This window comes from Anabrus simplex, chromosome 10, assembly GCF_040414725.1.
Source record: "Anabrus simplex isolate iqAnaSimp1 chromosome 10, ASM4041472v1, whole genome shotgun sequence".
Taxonomy (NCBI): Eukaryota; Metazoa; Arthropoda; class Insecta; order Orthoptera; family Tettigoniidae; genus Anabrus; species Anabrus simplex.
The window spans coordinates 46,491,301-46,513,354 of NC_090274.1; the positions used below are offsets into that span (position 1 = coordinate 46,491,301).

The following is a 22,054-nucleotide window of genomic DNA, read 5'->3' on the forward strand; positions in this document are numbered from 1 at the left end:
ATACTGAAACAATAATACTTGTGTACGTTGCATAACATCAATAGATTAGCTTTCTGTACAGTATATAAATATATGTACACCATAAAACATACAATTGATAGACATATCTGTCCTTAATACATAAATGAAAATACCATGATTTCATACTTATAAAAAGTATTCGTACAGTTCGGTTTTACTTTCATTCCGCACTGATTTTAGTGCACATTTAGTATTTCGTTGGCAATCCTTTTGATTTTACAATGGCGTCAAGCCGCCTAGGCATTGAATGAACTAGCTTGGAGGTGAAGGTGGACTCAGCCTTACCCCATTCTTCCAAAAGAGCTATTTTCAAAACTGGCTTTGATGAAATATTTATTTTGCTCCGTCTCATTTTAAGATAAACCCACACATGTTCAATCGGATTCAGATGCGGGAATTTGGGGGAGTGGGTTTACCATATATTTTAGGTGTGTTGTATAAAATCCACAATCGTGTATCAAGGGCCGTATTCTTTGAATCATTATCCTGCATGTGTACATTATTACCCAGAAGTCCACTTTTTTCGGCACTAGATGCTAGATGTTTCTTCAAAAATTCAATATACTATTTACGGTCCATCTTTCCATCTATGAATTCTAAGGAACCTGCTTCAGCTGAGCTCATGCACCCCCAAACCATTAAACAACATCCACCATGCTTCACTGAAGGAAGCAGATGTTTCTTCGAGTTCTGTGTTCGTTTTCCTCCACACCTTTTTGCCATATTATTGAAAAACGGTCAATTTACTTTCATCCGTAAATATAACTCGATCCCAGAATTCTAGTCTATAGCATATTGTAATCTTTTCTTCCTATCTGCTGAGATAATTCAAAGTTTTCGCCAGGCATTTCTACAATGATACCCATTTGTATATAAAAACCTTTGAATTGCGGAAGCACAGCTATTAAGTTTCAAATCATTTCCTAGTTCAGACCTCAGTTTTTCAGCACTGATTTTAGGATTTTTCTTAACTTTCCTGAGGATTAGTCTTTTAGTTTGATCGTCTAGATTGCATGGACGTCCACATCTGTGTGCATTTTTGATAGATCTTCTCCCACCATACCTGCCAGTAATTCCCTGAATTGTAGATCTTGGTCTCTTCACAAGTTCCGATATTTCCGAGAGCGATTTACAGGAATTATGAGCCCGGATTACAACTCTTCTCTCTTCTTCTGTTGTTTCTTTCATTCTGCGGCCCATCTTACTGATTGACTGTATCACTGTATCACTTGTTGTTTAGAACGACTGAAGCACAACTGACTTGGTACAAGACGTGACCTTTACTGCTTACCTGCGTTGCAAGTGATGTTATCAAGGACTTCGATGTGAGATACGCCATCTGTACGAATACTTTTTATGCATCTATATTCGAAATTATTGGATGACACGTTTGTTAAAACAAACATTTCTAAAGTACTATTGTTATTTCCGGTACGTAGTCATGTTCATGTTTCGCGAAATACCGAAATATAGAAAAGCAGTGAAATTTCTAGCAGCCTACGGGCAATGCGTCAACTACAAACGACAACATTGCTTAACGTCAAATACAGTAGAGACAATACGCGACACTTACGGATTTAACCTTGTTAAAATGGGAGACAATTCGACGGTGGCGCTCCTAGTGACTTGACCTGAAAAGTCGCGCTAAATTAAAATATCAATGGAAATGCATATACGGAAATTGCTAAATAAATTACGTCTAGAAAGGAAGTATTATTGAGATATTAACTTAGAAGTTGCTAAAGCAATTCTGGATAAATGGATGAAGAATTATTTAAAATGTTATTATTTAAAGAGTGAAATTAGACATATAAACAAGATGTGAAATGGACTGCTGTGAAATGGCTTGATCTTTCATTTATGCATTACTTTTTTTGCTTTAGCATTCCTGCCTGAACTTTTACGGTTAGATTTTCTTTTTTCTCATTTAAAAAACATTGTATCATATTAAGACACTTGTCAATAAAAATATCGGCACATTCCTTACACACATGATGCAATGAATTAACATGGACAACTTTCCTCTTAACATGAAACCTACTAACAGAAAGAAAATCTATAAAATCCCGGCTTTAATCTGAGAAGAGGGATAAAAGAAAGAAAAGTATGAAAATTCGATAGTGATGCTTTGAGGAATATTTACGTACATTTAGAGTAAAAATGTAACATACCCATGGCTGTAGCCTATAGTCGAGGATTTCTAAAGTCGCTGGCCTGGAAATGATCTGAACAGATCTTATAATTCTTATATAAGCGTAACGTCCCTTCTTTCTTGTACACCATATCCAAATCACTTATGTGACATTTCAAAACCCACATACCGTATCACAGCTACAACAACACATAGGTATTGAAGGTTAACTGCTGCTTTATACAATAAAATATGCGTATATTTTAAGCCAGTTAAAATATGGGTCGAGCAGGTCAGAAGATTATGAAGTACTATAAAATATCTTTGTCACTGGAAGAATATATATGCAAACACAATATTACTTACATTTTCTTGTCACGAGAGAAGCGAAAGAAAGACCGCGCATTCTTCTGTACTTCATAGTTACTGCAGCCAAACACAGCACATACCTTTCCGCTCATGTTGAGAGGAGATATCAAGGAATAACACACGCTACTATTAATTATGTAAACTTACTGAAAGCGCATAAATAACACCAAAAACTTCACACACAAATACACGTGCTGTTATGACAGAATCAGTAGTTCTCAGGTCTACCCGCTAGAGAGAGCTCTAATGGCTGTCCCTCGATATCTCGCTGAGTGTCGCGCATTGTCTCTCCTGTATTTGTTAACGTTTAAGGTGTACGTGTACTTTTTCCCATGCCTGTATGTAATTTCTGCTTTACACCCAATTCAACTGAGCAAACCAGAAAGCTATGTTACAGTGTCTTACCTGAATTCCTCCCTCTCTAATTCGTAGGTTTCTCCTAGAAGAGGGTTGAACGGCTTACCCAGCCGCTCCCAGTTGGAGGCCAGTGCGCTCACAGCAAATGCAGCAACAAACTGTAACACACAGAGCAAAATATCTACGTCAAAAGGGGCGCCGACTCTGGGGGTGTTACGGTGCTCGAACACCCCGCAACAGGGAGAAGAAAGATGTCAAAGAATAACAGAAGGGAAAAAAAGAAGGAAAAAAAAAAGAAAAAAGGGGGAATATTTCGTTATAGTTCTTTAACTCTAGCAATACCAACCAAGTTAGTTTTGTCCGTACATTAACCAAGCTGAGAAGCCCACTAAGAAATTTTGTGAACTGCATTCTCAATAACAAATTAGTTATATGAATATTTTATTTTATTTTATTAATTAGATTCATCCAAAATTTATAAACGGTAATTGATTCCAGAGGTAGTTAAGTTTGCTGAAGATCGCTTTTACATGTACATGAGAACGTTCCTTTTTTCGCCTGCCCAGTGCAACGACTCAAGGAAAATTGAACGACAATGCAATCATGCATATCCATAATGAAAAAACAAAACAAACAAAAAAGTTGAATCTCAAAACCGTTGCCTACGCTCGAAACTATGGCGAACATTTTCGTTTATCATCCTGCAAACCAAGATGGCGGATGATTGTAGGCTTGCAGTAAGTGTGTTCCAGTTGACAGTCGAGTTTCTTGCAGTCCAAGTGTTTTTATCGTCGTCACAATCACGTGAATGAAAGTGAATCGACTAGCATATACTCTGATGTTAAGTGCGGTATAACTTGTTGGGAAGATACACTCTCCAATAACAAGCTGAAAATAAGCGGCCACGTCTTGTGTCTGAACGGCAAGCAGTAGTGAATGGCGTCCAGTCACTGTGTATAGCGCAGGTCTTCGGCCAGCGACACTTCTTCCTCCAGCCTAAGGCTGAGTATTATAGGCCTACTGCTAGCACTTGCCAGTTATGTCCAGCTGACGCCAGGACCGGAGGAAAATACCAGAATCAGCATCTACTACCAGAATGTCAGCAGTCTGATGAAATCACTCGTGGACTTTAATGTCGCTGTGAGTGACATGCATTACGACTGTGTGTGTCTAGCGGAATCCTGACTTTATTCTTAATTCGACAGTAGTGAAATACTGTATGATAGGCCTAATTATGTTATTTTCCGCCAAGATAGGCAAAATGTTCATACTTATAAGAACAAGGGAGGTGGAGTTTTAATAGCAGTGGACTCGGCCAACGGGCCATTGCAACGACCCGACTTAAAGAGAAAATGGGAATGTGTTGCTGTGAAAGCCCCGCTGGACGAGCTCTGTACACAGTCTGCTGCTACCAAATACAGTACAGTCTCCACTGTATTTCCTGCTACCTACCCCCGGACGAGGTGAAAGTATGGCGCACAGACTTCAGAGAAACCTAGTTCGAATCCATCGCGTAGCAAAAGAAAATGGAACTAGTATCGTGTGCAGTGATTTCAATATAGGCCAATTATCTTGGGCCTCAGATAATCAGGGATCTGTTAATCCTATCCTCAACGAGGAAGCCTGCTTTCTTTTAGAGATAACTAATTAGTTAAACCTTCACCCAGTGTGCGGTTTTTCAACAAGGGAATAACTTCCCGGACCTTACTTTCGTGTCTGAAAAATTCACTAATAATACCCTGTGTCAAGCAACAGAACAGTTGGTACCATCATATCATTCTGCCCTTGAACTCTGACTTCATGTTTGCCGTGTCCCTCGTTTACCATCGACTATGGACAAAAGCAGACTTTCCTCACCTAAGAAATCACTTATCCAGCTGTCCGTGGAACTTGCTCGAATCCTGTACATCCCTTGATGCCGCAGTTGATCTGTTTTATGATTTACTGCACAGTGCTCTTAAAGACGCTGTACCTTCCCGCATAATGAAGACTAGGCATCTTCCCTCTTGGTATGATTCCGAACTTACAGACAACGCGGGTAAAGGAAAGAGCAAGGATACGAGCTGCGAGGTCTTCATTTCCCTCAAATTACATCGAGCTCGCGGCGCTAAGAAAGGAATACAAACAAATGCAGCGGAGAAAGTACAGGGAATCTGTCGCATCTGTCGGAGAAGACATTACCAGACATCTGCAAATATTTTGGAAATGTATAAATTAGAAATCAAAATCTAAGCAGCTACCCTCTATGATGATTAGTGAAGACAAGGAAATTAGCTCAGTGAAATAAATTCTGGATAATTTCGCTGACACTTCCCAAAAATTTCATTCACTCAGCGTTCCCTGTAATTCACACACCGAGCAGTTCGGTGAAATTAACTTATCAGTGGTAACTTTGACATCGGAAGCCTGCAACATCTTGAAGTCGATGGATACGAAGAAGTCATGTGGTCCAGACCACATTAGTAGTTACCGTACACAGGAACCAGACCAAATTGGACTTTGAAGCTTCCACTATCCAGGATGACTGCTATTTCATACCGCATCACGCGTGTTCATAAACAATCCCGCACGACTACCAAGACTCGTGTCGTGTTCGACGTGTCAGGAAAGACCGATAACTGTCAGCCTAAATGGCATTCTCCTCGTGGGTTCCACTATGCAGGACGATCTGTCCACAGTGATCAGATTTCGGACTCATCAAATAGTCATTTCAGCTGTCATAGAAAAAATGTACCGCCAGATAAGTAAATCCTGAAAAGTAACACTTACACAATATATTTTGGTGAAAGGATCCGTGAAAACATCTTCAAACATATGTCATGACTACAGCAAGGTACAGAACGGCGCGCACCGTTCCTTGCGGCGAGTTGCCTGAAGCAGCTCACGAAGGATGAAGAATATAATTTTTCCAGAGCAGCCAGAATTGTGGAACAGGACTTCTACGTAGCTAATTGCATAACTGGAACAACCACATTAGATGATGCTATAGCTATTCGTTCAGAACGCCAAGACCTCCTCAGCCATATTGAGTTTGTGTTAAGGAAATAGAGCTCTAACAATCTGGCGCTATTAAAATCCATACCTGATCATCTGAGGGAGAATCGGCATGCTCTTATAAACGACAACAGCGATATCATGAAAATCTTAGGCTTAAACTGGCAGCTTCCAACAGATTCATTTCATTTCATCAGCGACTCCACTTCCCGTCAAATGAATGCAAACACGATTACTAAAGACTTGTTAAATTCACATTAAGATTTGATCATCTAGGCGGATTATTTCCGACAGTGGTCCTATGCAAAATTGTCATGCAGCGCCTTTGGCAAGAATAAATTAAGCATGACAATTATACGTGACGTCCTTCGCAGGACTACCATAAATCCACATAAGAAAGTCAAAGCATAACTAACCCTCAAGCTCGGGGAAAATGAGTGAAACATACTCCTGTATTCTTCGTAATAGTTACGTTTTCGGTTAGGATTTTCATCTTCCATAAGTTTCTCCTACCCTCATTCGAAAGAAATGAATATTGGTGTATAGTCACTTTTATAGTTGGATATTCGTCGTGATGTGCACAACTTTCTGGCAATTTAAATTAGTAACATAATATTCCATTAAAATGCGGTAACTATTCCGCGAGTAAATTCCACGAGAAAAATTACGTTCCTTGAATTTACGTTACTCACCACATGAAAAGAATTACGAGGTCTCATTATCTCAGTAAGAGCTGTTAATGAAAATTCTGATGTGCTAAATTTAGAGTAGCCTACAGGCATGCAATATACTTAAACACAAAAATCTGTCTTTCATCGGTCACAGTTATCCAAAGAAAGCTCTGAATTACTATGTTTTACATTCACAAGTACCATTCATAACATTCACTTAACCGCCCTAATCGATCAGCTGATCAGCTTGGAGCTCTTCCTACAGTACGGCCTGCACATCACGAAGGAAGTGACACAGCTCAGGTGCCGTTACCATAGCATAGCGGAAAATATAGACTCGCTCTTCAGACATTACCTGAGTGGTTTATTTTTGTGCGTTGTTCAGTTCGCATCTGCGCTCTTAAACCATTATCACTCGTGTGGATTTCCCCCAGATAACTTTCTTTGAGGGTCAATAGAATTTTGTCTCGGTAGATAAATTCTCTGCCTCCATTATATCTAGGCGTATCGTTCGTAAGAAGTGGAAAAATAATTCGTGAATGAAAACATCAATGACTTAGTTCCAGCTCTCAAATTGGCGTTCTATGGGCTCTGGTTGTTGCGACAATGTTTTTAGGAAGACCGATACAGCTACGCATCGATCAAACTGACCGGCGCTGCGTTTTCATAACTTTAATTTAGCAAACAAACTAATGAATGAATCAATAACACATGCAAACTCGTGTTCTCATACCGAGGTGGGGCAGCTCTATTCAGGCACACCCCCAGTGGAGGTGAACTGCACGTGCAATCGCGATCACAAGAATTCCGGTTGGAAAAAAGAAACCGGTAACGTTTGGGCGAAGATTCTGGCCAACCCTGAGGATGAAGGAGAAGTAATCATGGCAACGTCACATGTGTTGTTCTTCCAGGAGGTGTGGCTTGCGACGTTGCGCACACCGTGGCCACTCCCAACTCCATTATTTTTTTTTTCGGGAACTGATTAAGATGTTTCTGTTTCTATGGTTAAACATTCTGACTATACCAGCTTTTCCCAATCAAGGAAAACAATTAACTGTAATTTAACGATGAAGTGAGCACGATTTAATCTCACCCAATTTAATTGTTTGATCAACGGTGACAATAACTTCATAGGAACGGTTTTCCAAACTTCTTTGCGTTTCTGATAATCAATTATTTAATGCCGTGTTATTTTTACTTTGGTTTTTGTAGTAGTAGTAGTAGTAGTAGTGGTGGTGGTGATATTTAACAGGACCTATATTGACGAAAATAAGAATCATTCTTTCTTACAGTGGTTGAGCGCGATGCCGTTTGATAATGAAATCATAGTCGAGACTGCTAACATTACAGCCAAACTTCGCACACAAGAATTACAAAGAAACTGGGGATTTTTACCCTCAATGAGTTGACATACACATTACGTCTGTTGCCTCGTAGGAGCCATGTGGTTCTTCCCTTCATTGTCAGGCCAGTGGGACGTGTAGGCAGGCGGGGAAGCAAGTATCTTCCCCTCCACGTGTGTTTCGTTCATGGTTTTCTCCACCTCCCCTCACTCTTCAGGTGTGTGCATGTGTTAACGCGGTCTAATGGTTGTGACGAATGAGAGAGAGAGTGTGTAAGCAGGTACTGGGTGGTTCTGAGGGCTGTACTGATTTCTTGCATGAAATCAATATGCCATTCTTACATTTCTGGCAGTACCGGGAATCGAACCCGGGCCCCCAAGGGCGGTAGGTAATAACACTACGGAGGCGGGGGTCAATAACACATAATGAAACTTTGGGGCCTCTGGAGAAGCCTGGCGCAAGTCTTTCGAAAGGACGCCATATAGCGATCTACGCATCTGTGAGGATGGGGCCCTACGTATAATTAATTCTAATGTCGAATACTACATACATACACAGCCCTCAAGCCATCGGAATTAACCAATGAAGGTTAAAATTCCCGACCCGGCCAGTAATCGAATAATGCCAACAAAGGACTCCTTGAAGAACTGGAGAAAAAAGAGCGCAAAATTGTGAGAGGAATCTTGGGGTCAAAGTACAGAAATGGAATCCATAAAGAGATCCAACGAAGAAGTCTACAGAAAAACAGAGAAAATTACCGACACAATCCGAAAAAGGCGGGCACGATTTTACGGTCATCTGAAAAGGATGGACGGAAGAAAGTTAGAGATTTTTCACTTTTTTATTCAAATCCCAAAACCACAATTCCCTGGTTTATAAATACCAAAGAAGACCTGCAAATACTACATATCTCCGCAAGAAAATATTGACGAACGGGCTAAACCGAGACGAGCAGAGGAGCGTAAGCAGGCCCACTCACAAAGAATGAGGGAAATTTGGGCTCTAAAGAAGGCCAAGTTCAGTGTCAAATGCAACAAGACTTAACGTGGTCCTTGGTGGCCCCAGCGAATTTTATATATATATTAAGGGAAATTCCTCACGGCAGTTTTATCGGACCTTTATGAGTAAAGAAGTGATGATGTTATTCTGTACAGAGTACTAAATAAATTACAAGATTGTGAGCAACTGCAAAACGACCTCGACAATGTTGTGAGATGGACAGCAGGCAATGGTATGATGATAAACGAGGTTAAAAGGTTGTGAGTTTCACAAATAGGAAAAGTCCCCTTAGTTTTAATTAGGTACTGCATTGATGGGGTGAAAGATCCTTTTGAGGATCATTGTAAGTACCTAGGTCTTAATATAAGGAAAGATCTTAACTGGGGTAATCACATAAATATGATTATAAATAAATGATACAGATCCCTGCACATGGTTATGAGGGTATTCAGAGGTTATAGTAAGGATGTAAAGGAGAGAGCATGTAAGTCTCTGGTAAGACCCCAACTAGAGTATGGTTCCAGTGTATGGGACCCTCAACAGGATTACTTGATTCAAGAACTGGAAAAAAACCAAAGAAAAGCAGCTCGATTTGTTCTGGGTGATTTCCGACAAAATAGTAGCGTTACAAAAATGTTGCAAAGTTTGGGCTCTGAAGACTTGGGAGAAAGAAGACGAGCTGCTCGACTAAGTGGTATGTTCCGAGCTATCAGCGGAGAGATGGCGTGGAATGACATCAGTAGATTAATAAGTTTGAGTGGTATCTTTAAAAGTAGGTAAGATCATAATATGAAGATAAAGCTGGAATTCAAGAGGAGAAATTGGGACCAATATTCGTTTATAGGAAGGAGAGTTAGGGATTGGAATAACTTACCAAGGAGGAGTTCAATAAATTTCCAATTTATTTGCAGTCATTTAAAAGAAGGCTAGGAAAACAACAGATAGAGAATCAGCCACCTGGGCGACTGCCCTAAATGCAGATCAGTAGTGATTAATTGATTGAATCCGGCAGCTCTTGGACCAAAGGTTAGCACGCTAACTACTCAGCCATCGAACCGCACACGTTAACTACGCGGATTGTGAGGGAGCAGATTTATTAAAGGAGAACCTGGAAGGGACAGAAAGTCTGGAGACTCCAGAAAGTGGAGCACGTCGATAAATAGGGCAGAAAATCCACATGTTATGAAAGTGGGGTAGAAGGGAAGCAATGTTGGCTCTGAGCCAAGTCCTCTTTGGCTTTGTGCCCAGCTGAACCCTAGGAGCGTAACTTCTCTCAGAGGCTTGTATCGTCCCTGCAAATTACAAGCTATTATATACTGGTCAGACAATACTCGCAGATGTCGTCGTCTTCACCCACTTTCACATTCACAGGAGACCGGAATAGGGCATAGATCTCAGACAGAGGTGAGGGTGGATAGGACTCTCAGCTATGGGGAAGGTGACCTACTCCTGAAGAACACTTCGATAACATACCAGATCGCTCAGTACCCTCAGATACCTTCCGTCCCACCATTGGAAGAGAGCTCTGTAGGCAGGTACCCTGAAAGCTTTACATTACTGTATACCCATCAGAGAAAAAGTTAAGAGAAATGACTGGGCTGATTGCAATATTGACGACACGGGCTCGATTAATGGACTGACTGAATGCGGACTGGAACATGGAACGCCCGATGAATCATGAAGGAGAGGTGATGGTGTATTTTGTTTTAAGATGAAGTACAACTACGTAATCATCCTCTCTGAACAAATTAGTGGAAAAGAACTTTGAAATAAAATAAAATAATTTATTCAACGAAGGAAATTGGAAACACAGTACAAAATTAAACAAAAAATTATTGAATTAGGCTGAAAAATTAATAACGAATCAAAAGGGAACGTGCGTTCCCCGAGTAACAGTACACTTGTAATTTATATACCCTTCATTAATCCACTGTCGCACATAAAGCGGATGACGAGATCAACAGTAGTCGCGTCATCGGCTAGTATGCGTTCGAGTGTTTCCTGCAGGCCGAGGCTTCGTCTTAGGCCAAGAAGATCGGCGCACTCTGTGAGGATGTGGGCCACGGTGAAGTCGGTACCACAAGTCCCCCTGCGGGTTTTCCCTCTTTAGGTGATAGGAGTGCGTAGATCGTTCATGACCTATCCTCAGCCTGTACAATACTACAGCCTCTCTCCGTGAAGGCTGGAAAGGGGACCGCCACACGGAGGTTGTCTTCTTAATTGCTCTCAGCTTGTTGGGAGTTCGGATAGGTAGCCACTCCGATTCCCAGGACACCAAGATTGTTCGACGTAGCTGAGAACAAATATCTTTAGCAGGTACATTAATAGGTCTTGGAAGTAAAAGTAGCGCTTCGTTTGCAGCTTTATCCGCAAGTTCGTTTCCCGCAATCCCAACGTGGCTTGGAAGCCACGCGAAAGGGATTCTGGTGAACAGTGAACTCAATTACGATTACAAATTACTTTTTCAACAAGTAGTCGGTAAAATTACTCTACAGAACGATAGTCTTAAGGAAATAGCTTTTTTCCACTTGAGGCTGGAGTAATATAAAAGTTTGCAAGGAAAAGGAATATATTCATTTTGTGTGATTTTTTTTTTTAATAGTTATTAATAAAACTTCCCCAGTGAGGAGGCTGCCACAAGGACAAAGTATGTCTACAACACAGTATTTTGTCTTCAAAGTTATTGGTGAGTTTGCTTGTGTGCCAAATAGAAATAACCATCACAAGGTTCAGGAATGTGGCATGAGGTATGGTTTTTCAAATGTTATATAGATGATTGCGGAGTATGTTTACTGAACCTCGTATGCGGCGATAGCGATGCCGTGAAGTCGTGTCCGGCTGAGACCGAGAGAATCTCATAGCTGTACAAGAAATTTAGGGATTGTGCCTCCAGCTCCAATCATGGGTCCATGGACGGAAATATTGTCTAGGTGATATGTCTTTATAGTAGTTCACGGTTTGATGGGTAAATCGACTTCTTCTCGGCGTCCACTTCTTCGGCCTGGCCAACTCCAAGTGTATTGTGGGATCTATGATTAGTCCTTGCTTACTACCTGGTTGAAAGGATATCATGTCAATACGCCTATTACTCCCATCGGTAGCTAGGCCAGAGACCTCTTCGTGCCCCGTGAAACCGTGATCCCTCACCTAGGTCGCGATCATGTGTCGTATTGTATGATGGCGGGAATTTCTCAATACCTCCCAGTGAGGACAGGCATCCAGGACATGGGCAAGAGTTTCGTGCTGACTATGGCAACACCAACAGAGGGTATTGTCCTGGGACTTTCCCGGCACGGAGCGAACAGCGCACACATTCGCTGTCATCTTGATGGTCTCTCTCCATTCCGCACAGGATAAGCCTCGGTGATCTAAACGTGATACCTTAGAATTTTCGAAATTATATGTTTCCATCATTTTTAATGACTTTTAGTGTTTGAAATTGTTTTCCCATTTACTTTGCAAATAAATTAATTGGTTCTTAAAATTCTCATAGATAATCCTCGACGTCTTTGGGGGGAAAGTACATGTTTTAATTTACTGAAAAGACCTCCTCCCGTATAGGGGCACGGGAAGGAATATCTGTGTTTCATTTTAAGAACAGCATTGGAATGTTTTTGGAAGTACTCGAGAGGTAACAAAGTACCTCACCCAGGACTGATGAAATTACTGGTTTTACTGAAGCAGAACTGAAAAAGTTATCTTCTTCATAATATACTTTTTTACCCCGTTTCTGCTTTCGTGCGATGTAGATCAATTACTAGAATGTAACGATTATTACAATTTTATTCCAAGAAGTAAATTACAAGTAAAAATTATATTTTGTAAAAAAGCAACGATTACAACTAAAACATTACCAAGAATGTAATTGTTACACGCAATTCGATTACCAGTACTCAATTACTTCCCAACTCTGGAAACGATGCAGTTGGAAAGAGTGAGCGACAGTTGCAAGTGTCTCGTGGCAGCAGTACAAGAAAGAATTCCCCAGGGATTCGTGAATATTTACATATTAGTACACACACTAACAGCAATGGATCACGTTCAGACCAGACGTTCGGAGTTAAGATTTGCTGTCCATAATCAGGTGATCTCTGCAGTTAGTAAATGATCGCGTTTGCACTATGGTATTGCAAGCACATCCAAGCACATCTGCATTGTCAACTGTCACGCACCATCGGAGGAAGCAGATGACGTAGTTTTCGGGGTCGCTGAGATGAATAGTAGCACTCTGGATTTTTTTGAAATTCCAAGTTCAGCCCCCTTAAGCATAGGGGGTGAGAAAGGGTGAAAAAATAAAATGACCAAAATAACTAGGAGGATACAGACACACTATCACGACATTTTGTCCGCCTAGTTGCGGGAGAATTCAACGCGAAAATTTGTCCAGACAGCCTACATGGAGTACTACTTTTTTTTTTGACAATTTACTTTACGTCGCACCGACAGAGAAAGGTCTTATGGCGACGATGGGATAGACAGGCCTAGGAGTGGGAAGGAAGCAACGGTGGCCTTAATTAAGGTACAGCCCCAGCATTTGCCTGGTGTGAAAATTGGAAACCACGGAAAACCATGCTCAGGGCTGCCGACAGTGGGATTCGAACCCACTATCTCCCGAATGCAAGATCACAGCTGCGCGGCTCTAACCGCACTGTTTGTTCATAGACTCGAGTGCGCTGGACAAGATTGAGTCGACTGAGCTTGGAATGGGTTTGAGCCAAGACGAAGGAAGAGTCATGTTTGGGATCCACCAAGCTGGGAGATACGTGTGCTATTCTAACTAACATTTGTTAATTACTTACGATACATCGATAATGAAGTGCCGAAAATATGTTTACATCTCTCGTTTTAATGTTTTCAACTATTATTTATAAGTATTATATAACACAGTTTTCGGTTGTCAACAAAACAACTGCTTACGGGACACTACAGGTAGTAAGTAAGAACATTATTCTGCATATGAACGCAAAATATTTTTGTCTGAAACACACGCGAAATGTAAACAAATGTAAAAAAAAAATCATGGAGATACGGATTTCAACACATAGCGATCGAGACTAGCACTGGTTGATTTAGTCATAAGAGCTAAACGAACGCACTGAGGTATTTCAACTTTTGTTTTTTATTAATATCGGATTATACATTAAATTAACATTTTGAATTGTGCGCGAAGTGATCGTCTTGATTTTACAACTCTGTAAGTCTGAGTTTGGGCCCATCCATCCAATGAGCCTAGCAGGCCGAAACAACCTCAAACCCTAAGCTCACTAGCGGCTCTGACGCCGGCCCATCAGGATAGGGTTGCAAAGCCGCATCCCAGGACTACTGCCAGGAAGTCGAGTGAGGAGCTAAATCAAAGGAGGATCTCAACGGGAAGCGGCAGTCGGGTGAGACCGAAACGTCCCCATCAGCAGCCCTTGCAGTGTTTCCGCTGTTTGAGGTGGGGCCACCGTCAGGTTAGCTGTGGACTCCAAGTACGGTGCAACCGTTGTGGGGGTGATCACCACCACATGGCCTGCGCAGCACTCAGGGAGGCGCCGGTGTGTGCCAAATGCGCGAGGGGCCACCCGATCTCTTGTCACAACTGCCCGATTTTCAGGGCATGGCCCTGACAGAGAGGAAGGAGGTCCGGTGCCGTGTGGCGCAACCATCCAACAAGTCCCCACCTCGACGAGCTTGGCCTCATTCTCAGGGATTGGAGATTGGGTACGAGGGACCCCCCAGGGAATCGGGCGGTGTGACAGGTCCCAGTGGCTCTTGTCGCTTGCCTCGGCAACCGGCAAGGCCCGCGCTAGTCACGACAGTGCCCAGAAGGACTGATCCCCTGAATAACTTGACTGGCGAGGAATAGACTTGTACATGATACCTATTCCAAACTAACACTACCACCTGGACCTTTCCAGAGTCACATCCTTGCATGTGCTATTTACGATAAGTCAGGTTTTACATGTAGGCATATTTCTATTTCAGTGTACCTGGTTTTGTTCTGACCCTTAATACCACACCTTAACACAACCTTTCCAACACAAACTGCCTGGCAGCATGTCTGACATGGGAACAGAATCGCTTCCCAATCCTCTCTGCTGTCTCTTTCTTCTTAGAACTAACGGCATATCGGAGGCGATGCAGATTAGAGTCGATCGCGAGAAGAGCGGGCCTCGTGCCCTGTACCCTCCCCCCCTTTCCGCCGAAAAAACGAGTAGATTTGCTCGGACGATTCCCCTTTCTCATGCTCATACGTGCGTAGGATTTAGAAACTCGTTCAGATTCAAAGCAAGCCTTCACTTCTCGTCTATTCCTTTTGCGTTCGCTACTCATTAGACCAACCAGCTATGGCGCTGATTGCGCAGAAGGCTTGTTTCCTGGCTACCATTCCAAAAATTCCATGTGTGGACTTCAGTTAGCACCCGTCAATATCAGTCTCTGTGGAAAAGTGACATCTGTTTGAACAAGAGAAGATATTTTAAAGCCCCGTAAACGGTCCTTCTCAGCTTCCGACTTGCCTGAGAAGTTCTAAGAAGACGGAACGTAGAAGAGGACACAGTCTTTCCATTTTGCCATCATCTTGCATTCAGATTTCGCGAGTCGTGCCCGGAGTAACATACTGGAGAAACTTTTTAATTCATAACCGTTCATAGGGGAGGTGAGCATGTCAAGCTTCTAGAAAAATACATGTCTCATTTTGTACTTCATTGCTTATGGCAACCTTTAAAGTAACTATATTTTCCTGGCACACGGTGATACAAAGCATGTTTTGCTCATTTTATGCAAACGCCGTGATGAACACATTTAATTTTGCATGTCCTGATATGAAAGAATATGTACGTGTATTGTACGGAGTACCGTCGTTCTGAGAGTGTAATGTACACCTTTCTGATGACGTCCGGACTAGCGCTCGTAAGAGCTGCTTCTCACGTACGCAGAACTGTCACTCAGCTCGAGACCTACACAACCTAGCACGCTGTAAGGGGAAGTCAAATGAAAACCGAACACCCGCCATAACACACATTCCGCGCAAAAGGTGGCAACACTGTTACGTATCGATACTGCCATAACTGTAGTAGGAGAACTGCATAGTGACAACTCACAGGTGCACGCAGTTGTTGGGTTATGTCTTTATTGGTGCGCGGACTGGTCTAGTGCGTTCGTCCAGTTGTAGAAAGGGAGGCAAGCAAAGAAGAGCAGAGAAGTGCGGTTCGTTTTCTGGTCGCTGAGGGTGCTGCAGTACGCGAAACTCATCGTCGCATGTCTGCTGTGTACGACGAACAATGTATGTCCATGACTAGTGTGAACGAGTGGCATAGGGAGATTCCGACAAGGGCGCACATCACTGTTACGCTTCACCGATTTGGTTGGGAAACACTTCCAACATCCTCCGTACAGCCTGTGTTCACATTTTTGGCGACCTGAAGAAAGACATTTGTGGACGTCGGTTTCATGCGGACGAGAAAGTTCAAGAGTAGGTGTGCTTGTGGATCCGTCAGCGACCTACCTCTTTCTAAAATACTGGAATTGATCGTCTCGTCTCCCAGTGGAATAAATGTTTTAACGCTTTTGGTTATTACTATTGAATAAAACCATTCCATGGTCACGTTGTAGCAGGTGTTCGGTTTTCATTTGACTTACCTTATATTACGTTGAGAACAATTGCAATGGCTAAGAACGAGGTGGGGGAGGCGGGTGAGGGAGAAGAGAGGGGGATGAAATGCTCGCGTTGTTGTGATGGAGATGGTTTTGAGCTATGCGAATGCGCAGTAAGTATTCTGTTCATGTCTACCATGACCATTCCGCTGATGTACCATACCTTGAAATAGTCGTCGGGACTGCAGCAGAGAGTATGCCCCTACCGGACCTTGCTGCATTGAACTCGAGTCTACTTGATAAATTTTAGAGAAATACTGGGAATAAAACACGACAGAATTTTTTTTTTAAAGTACACAGCTAGATTTATTGCTGCGCCACTCACAAACAATCCAACTGTAATTTCATGCGGGCGATAGCAGCTGTTGCGACAGGAGACAAGTGTGGGTGGAGTGCAGCCATCCATCATGTGTATTGATCTCCACTTTAAACTGACATATGATATTGTACAGTAGCCTAGTAGAGCATCTCTGTACAGGCCCCGGAAAGAGGGAGATGTACAGGCTTTCACTCCCCGTTACCTCTAGCTCTATCAAGGGGACCGTTTGGGTTGGACAAGACAAATCAATAAATTAACATATCCCAAAGGCAACTGCAATAATCATTTTGCAGCGAAGTCAACACTACAGCTCATTCCATGTTAACCCTGGAGTGGTCGCGATGAGTCTACGAGAACCAAGCGGACATACGTATTGGTGTTCCTGTTGTTGGAATGCACCGAACGCTTCCGCCGCCATGGTGGCTTCTTGGCTCCTGACCTTCAACCGAACACAGTAGCCCGCACTCAGTTGCCTTGGAAACTTTGAGCGTAGAGGCTGTCGCAGACCTGGTGCGACTGTTAACGTTAGTCTTTGTTGTCAAAATTCGCATTGTCAGTTTAGGCCACTTTTTCTTCTGTGTAACAATGGATGAAGCTAATTCTGGGTATAACTACCCTATGAAAGCACCTGCCACAGAAGTTCCCAGGCAAAGAAAGAGATGTCATTTCTGCACAACAAACAAACACAGGAAGACGATCCTTCATCTGCCCCAAGTGCCAAAATTTCATTTGTGGAGAACATGGACAGCTAGGCTGCAGAATGTGCATAGAAATTGATTAAAGTGATGTTTCCCTGTACTTGGATGTGTTTCTAAAACTAATTTGATTTTTTTAATGAATTATGACACATAATTCACACATACCTAAAAAATCCATAATTTTTGTACCAATAGTTCAAGTGTGAAATTCTCGAAAGTATGTTTTATTAAGACGGTGTAGAAAATAGATGAAAGTGTTCCTTTGTGCATGTAAATGCAGGAAAAAGTGAAAAAAAAATATTTTAATTACATTTTACTCCTGCCATGTTTTACTTTTCACAAGTTAAGAGAAAACAATCAGTTTTTCAGTGTAATTATAAAAATACAGTTATTGTAGTCATGTAAACTGCATTAAAATAAACTAAATAATGTCCCATAATACTGTAATTGGAAATAAAGTATTGAACCCTTGAATCGTAGAATTATGGGTTCAGTATAATAATCTAATAGCAAAACGTTGAGAAAAAATGGGTCTGAGAGACACGGTGCGACCATTAATATTGGCAAAACCCATGCGACCACTACAAGGAGTGAACACACCCCCTCTTAGACACCGATAATTCCTCGTGATTAAGGAGTATTATAATATACTTTATATTGTAGTATGAAAGAAATAAAATGGATGAGGCATGTTTTTGCCCGTAAGTTTTTAAAGTAACTACTTAACATTCTCTGTTTTATAAATACATTCCCAGGGAGGAAGCACAATGGCAGGAACAGCCATCGCTTTGCTGCATTCCTACATTTTCCTTCTGAGTTGCTCTCAAGGATCATATAAGAGAAATAGATCCGTCACTCCTGTATAATATAGTTCACTGAGAAAACATGTCATGGAAGCTATAGTGGCCCCTGTATCTCCGCCAACATAAGGAAATAAATACCACGATAATACCTCGTAATAAACTTGATAATAACAGTTGTTACTTTGTTAAAATTTTAATTGTGATAGAGATAATGATTGCATTTCGGTAGGAAAGTTGTATCTAAAGCTTCTCTCGTGTCTTTTACTTGAAAAGCAAATTGCAATTATCGTATTTGTATGTTGGCAATACTGCTATAATGCTAGCTTTTATCGTTGTTTCACCGTTCGCATTTTAATGTACATTTACATCTATTAAATAATAAATTCAACATTGATTACTGAAAATGTTAATGCAATTCATATAAAACCCCAAAACGCCCATATTTGCCTAAATCACGATCTAACGTAACCTCATTCTTTCGCTCGTTCGTTAAACCCTTCCCACGACTTTTATGTATGGGAATGGAAAACAGGAGAAAGAAAGGAAGAAGTAAAACACAGCATAATGCACACAGTTTATATTTTGAATTTTATTCCAAACAGCAGGTAAGAAGCACAATCACACGTTTACTCGCAACAGCTGGGTAGTTCAATGTGAAATACGTTCATAATCATAATACTATTTCTTCACACTAAGAACGCGTATAATTGTAATTTCACTCCATACTCTCAAAAAACTGGATCAAAAATCTCGTTCAATGTGAAAGAATCTCAACAAATTTTCGTCTAACAAGCACTATTACTTACCGTACGACCAAGTTCCCTTCACGCGCAACGATAACAGTGTTGTGTTTTGAATTTGCTGTACCGCGCAACTGAATGTGTAATGCCAACCACTGCCTACTAAATTAACACTCTATAAGAGAATTTTAGTTTTCACTAGTTGGCGGAGATTGAGGAGCCCATCTCGGAACTGCTTCGGACGCTCCCTATGAAGTGTCACCCCCTTGGTTGCTCTGGTACGGTACATGTTACGTGTAATCCGTTACGCTGTGAATCGCCTGCAGCTTATCACTGTTGAAGAGAAGTTATTTATGTGTGTGTTCTAATATTCTTGTACTGTGCAGCAGTTGTTACTGAAGATTTTGATGCTGTGGTGTGTAGCGGCACATCACGGCATGACTTGTACGAACGTAGAAATTCGCTAGGATTTTTATGTATGTTTTGTTTTGTTATTTAGCTTTTGCTTCTTAAGCGCGTTTTATTTTTGCCAGATTTTTACCACTTTTCACAAGCGCATTTAATTGTCACTATTCTTTTCGTGGGGCGATTATGATGGCACAGAAGTACCCGGTGTTGCCTGGGCAAATTTATTAAATACAATTAACTGGATCCCCCCCCATCCAGAACCTATAAAAATTATTAACTGCATCCCCCATCCAGAACATCCCCCTGTGGTGGGGGCGGTAGAATAACACCCACGGTATTTCCTGCCTGTCGTAAGAGGCGACTAAAAGGGGCCCCAGGGGCTCTGTACTTTGGAGCGTGGGTTGGTAACCACGGGGTCCTCAGCTGAGTCCTGGCATTGCTTCCACTTACTTGTGCCAGGCTTCTCACTTTCATCTATCCTATCTGACCTCCCTTGGTCAACTCTTGTTCTTTTCGGACCCCGACGCTATTAGGTTTGCGAGGGCTAGGAAGTCTTTCATTTTCACGCCCTTCGTGGCCGTTGTCTTCCTTTGGCCGATACCTTCATTTTTCGAAGTGTCGGATCCCTTCCATTTTTCTCTCTGATAAGTGTTATATAGAGGATGGCTGCCTAGTTGTACTTCCTCTTAAAACAATAATCACCACCACCACCACCACCACCACCACCACCACCACCACCACCACCACCACCACCACCCAGAACCTACAAAAATTATCTGTTGTCTATTTTCTCCCAGTTTGCCTTAAACTTCATTACTGAGGTTTTGTATGTGCAGTAGTTTACCCATGTTGCTATAAAAACCTAATTACCCCCCCCCCCCTACCCCGCGCCCTACAACCCCTGTATCCCAGATTTCAAAAAAAATATGCAGCTTACTTTTTTCCATTTATTTTGAACTTAAGTACTGAGTTTCACCTATATATATGCCTATATGCCACGGTTTTCCCGCGATACTGTTGAGTACAGCCGTTCGGATATGGCAACCTTGTTATCATAAGCGCAATATTGATTTCTTAACATGGAACGACCAATATAAATGGTCCGTTATTGGACATTATAAATTTTCAAGCTAACTCATTCTTGGTTGCCAGCGTTTCGCCCTCGTGTGCTAGGGTGGGCTCATCAGTTGGTACCTAGCACACCCACCAACACGCTGGCCAGTGCATACCGTGGAGGCCACTGCGTAGGCTAACTGGAGCCACCGGCAGTGCCAATGCACTAACAGACTTAGCCTCATTATCAAAAATTGATGCCTGCTTGGCCATCAGATGACATAGATGTTGATTCCCATGGGGAATCTGAAATATTTGTCCCGAATGAGTAAATTTACAATACCAGCGTATTGGTGGGTGTGCTAGGTACCAACTGATGAGCCCACCCTAGCACACGAGGGCGAAACGCTGGCAACCAAGAATGAGTTAGCTTGAAAATTTATAATGTCCAATAACGGACCATTTATATTGGTATTATAAATTTACTCATTCGGGACAAATATTTCAGATTCCCCATGGGAATCAACATCTGTGTCATGGAACGACCTTGAAAGATGGCTAGCAGCTCGGAACTGTTAGGTGCAAATACTGTATACCGATACCGTAGTTCTATTTTAAAGTTAGATCAGGGGCGGAGCGTGGTATTGTTGCAGGGTTGCACAACTCCCAATAATTATGCACTTCATTTGTCGTCTTTTCTTCTAATGTTTTAGTTTAATAAATAGAACATGTATTCCAAAACATGTTAACATGAACCATCTTCGGTCGTTCGCTGTACTAATGCTTCGTAACGGATTAACAAACGCTGCTGGCTTCGAATCAAACTCAGGGGGTTTGCTTTCCAACGGCAACTCCCTAGCGGACAGAGCGGCTCAGTGTACCTCAGCAGGGACGAGCCTAAGCCTGTATAGCATCAGGTAGCATGCTCGCCAGTATCGGTCTCAGGGAGTTGCACAAGACTAGCAAATCCCCTACCGAGAAACAGTTCTAAATGTCCCCGTTAGATTGCGCCACTCTGCGGAGATTACTTTATTCGTAATTTCTCTTCTCTCGCAAAGGTAATTAATTTCCATTTTTTAAATTTACAACTTTCATTTACGTTGCACCGACGCAGATAGGTCTTACGGCGACGATGGGATAAGAAAGGACTAAGAGTTGGAAGGAAGCGACCGTGGCTTTAATTAACGCACAGAGACAGCATTTGCCTCGTGTGAAAATGGGAAACCGCGGAAAACCATTTTGTCAGCCTCGTGTCAGTAAATTTACTGGCATGTAAAAGAACTCCGGCACCTCGGCGTCTCCGATAACCGTAAAAAGTCGCTAGTGGGACGCGAAGCCAATAACATTGTTATTATTGTGAGTAACTGTAGTTACAGTATAGAATTAGCTTATTTCGTGGGTTGTAATTGCCAGATATATTACACTTTTAGTAGGAATGTAGTTCATTACTTAACGATAATAGAGTTTCTTGTTATTTCTGTAAGCTGTAAAAATGTGATATGAAAATGTT

General features: G+C 41.9%; 1 protein-coding gene across 3 annotated transcripts in view; it reads right to left on the reverse strand.

The window, feature by feature from the left end:
- LOC136882025 (oxysterol-binding protein-related protein 2) overlaps positions 1–22,054 on the reverse strand; it is a 495,565-nt gene that overhangs the window by 68,196 nt on the left and 405,315 nt on the right. For all 3 annotated transcript variants that reach the window (XM_068229471.1, XM_067154531.2, XM_067154530.2), the window contains one exon: positions 2,927–3,036. In XM_068229471.1, the coding sequence (XP_068085572.1) occupies positions 2,927–3,036 (110 nt within the window). The remainder of the gene's footprint in view (positions 1–2,926; positions 3,037–22,054) is intronic.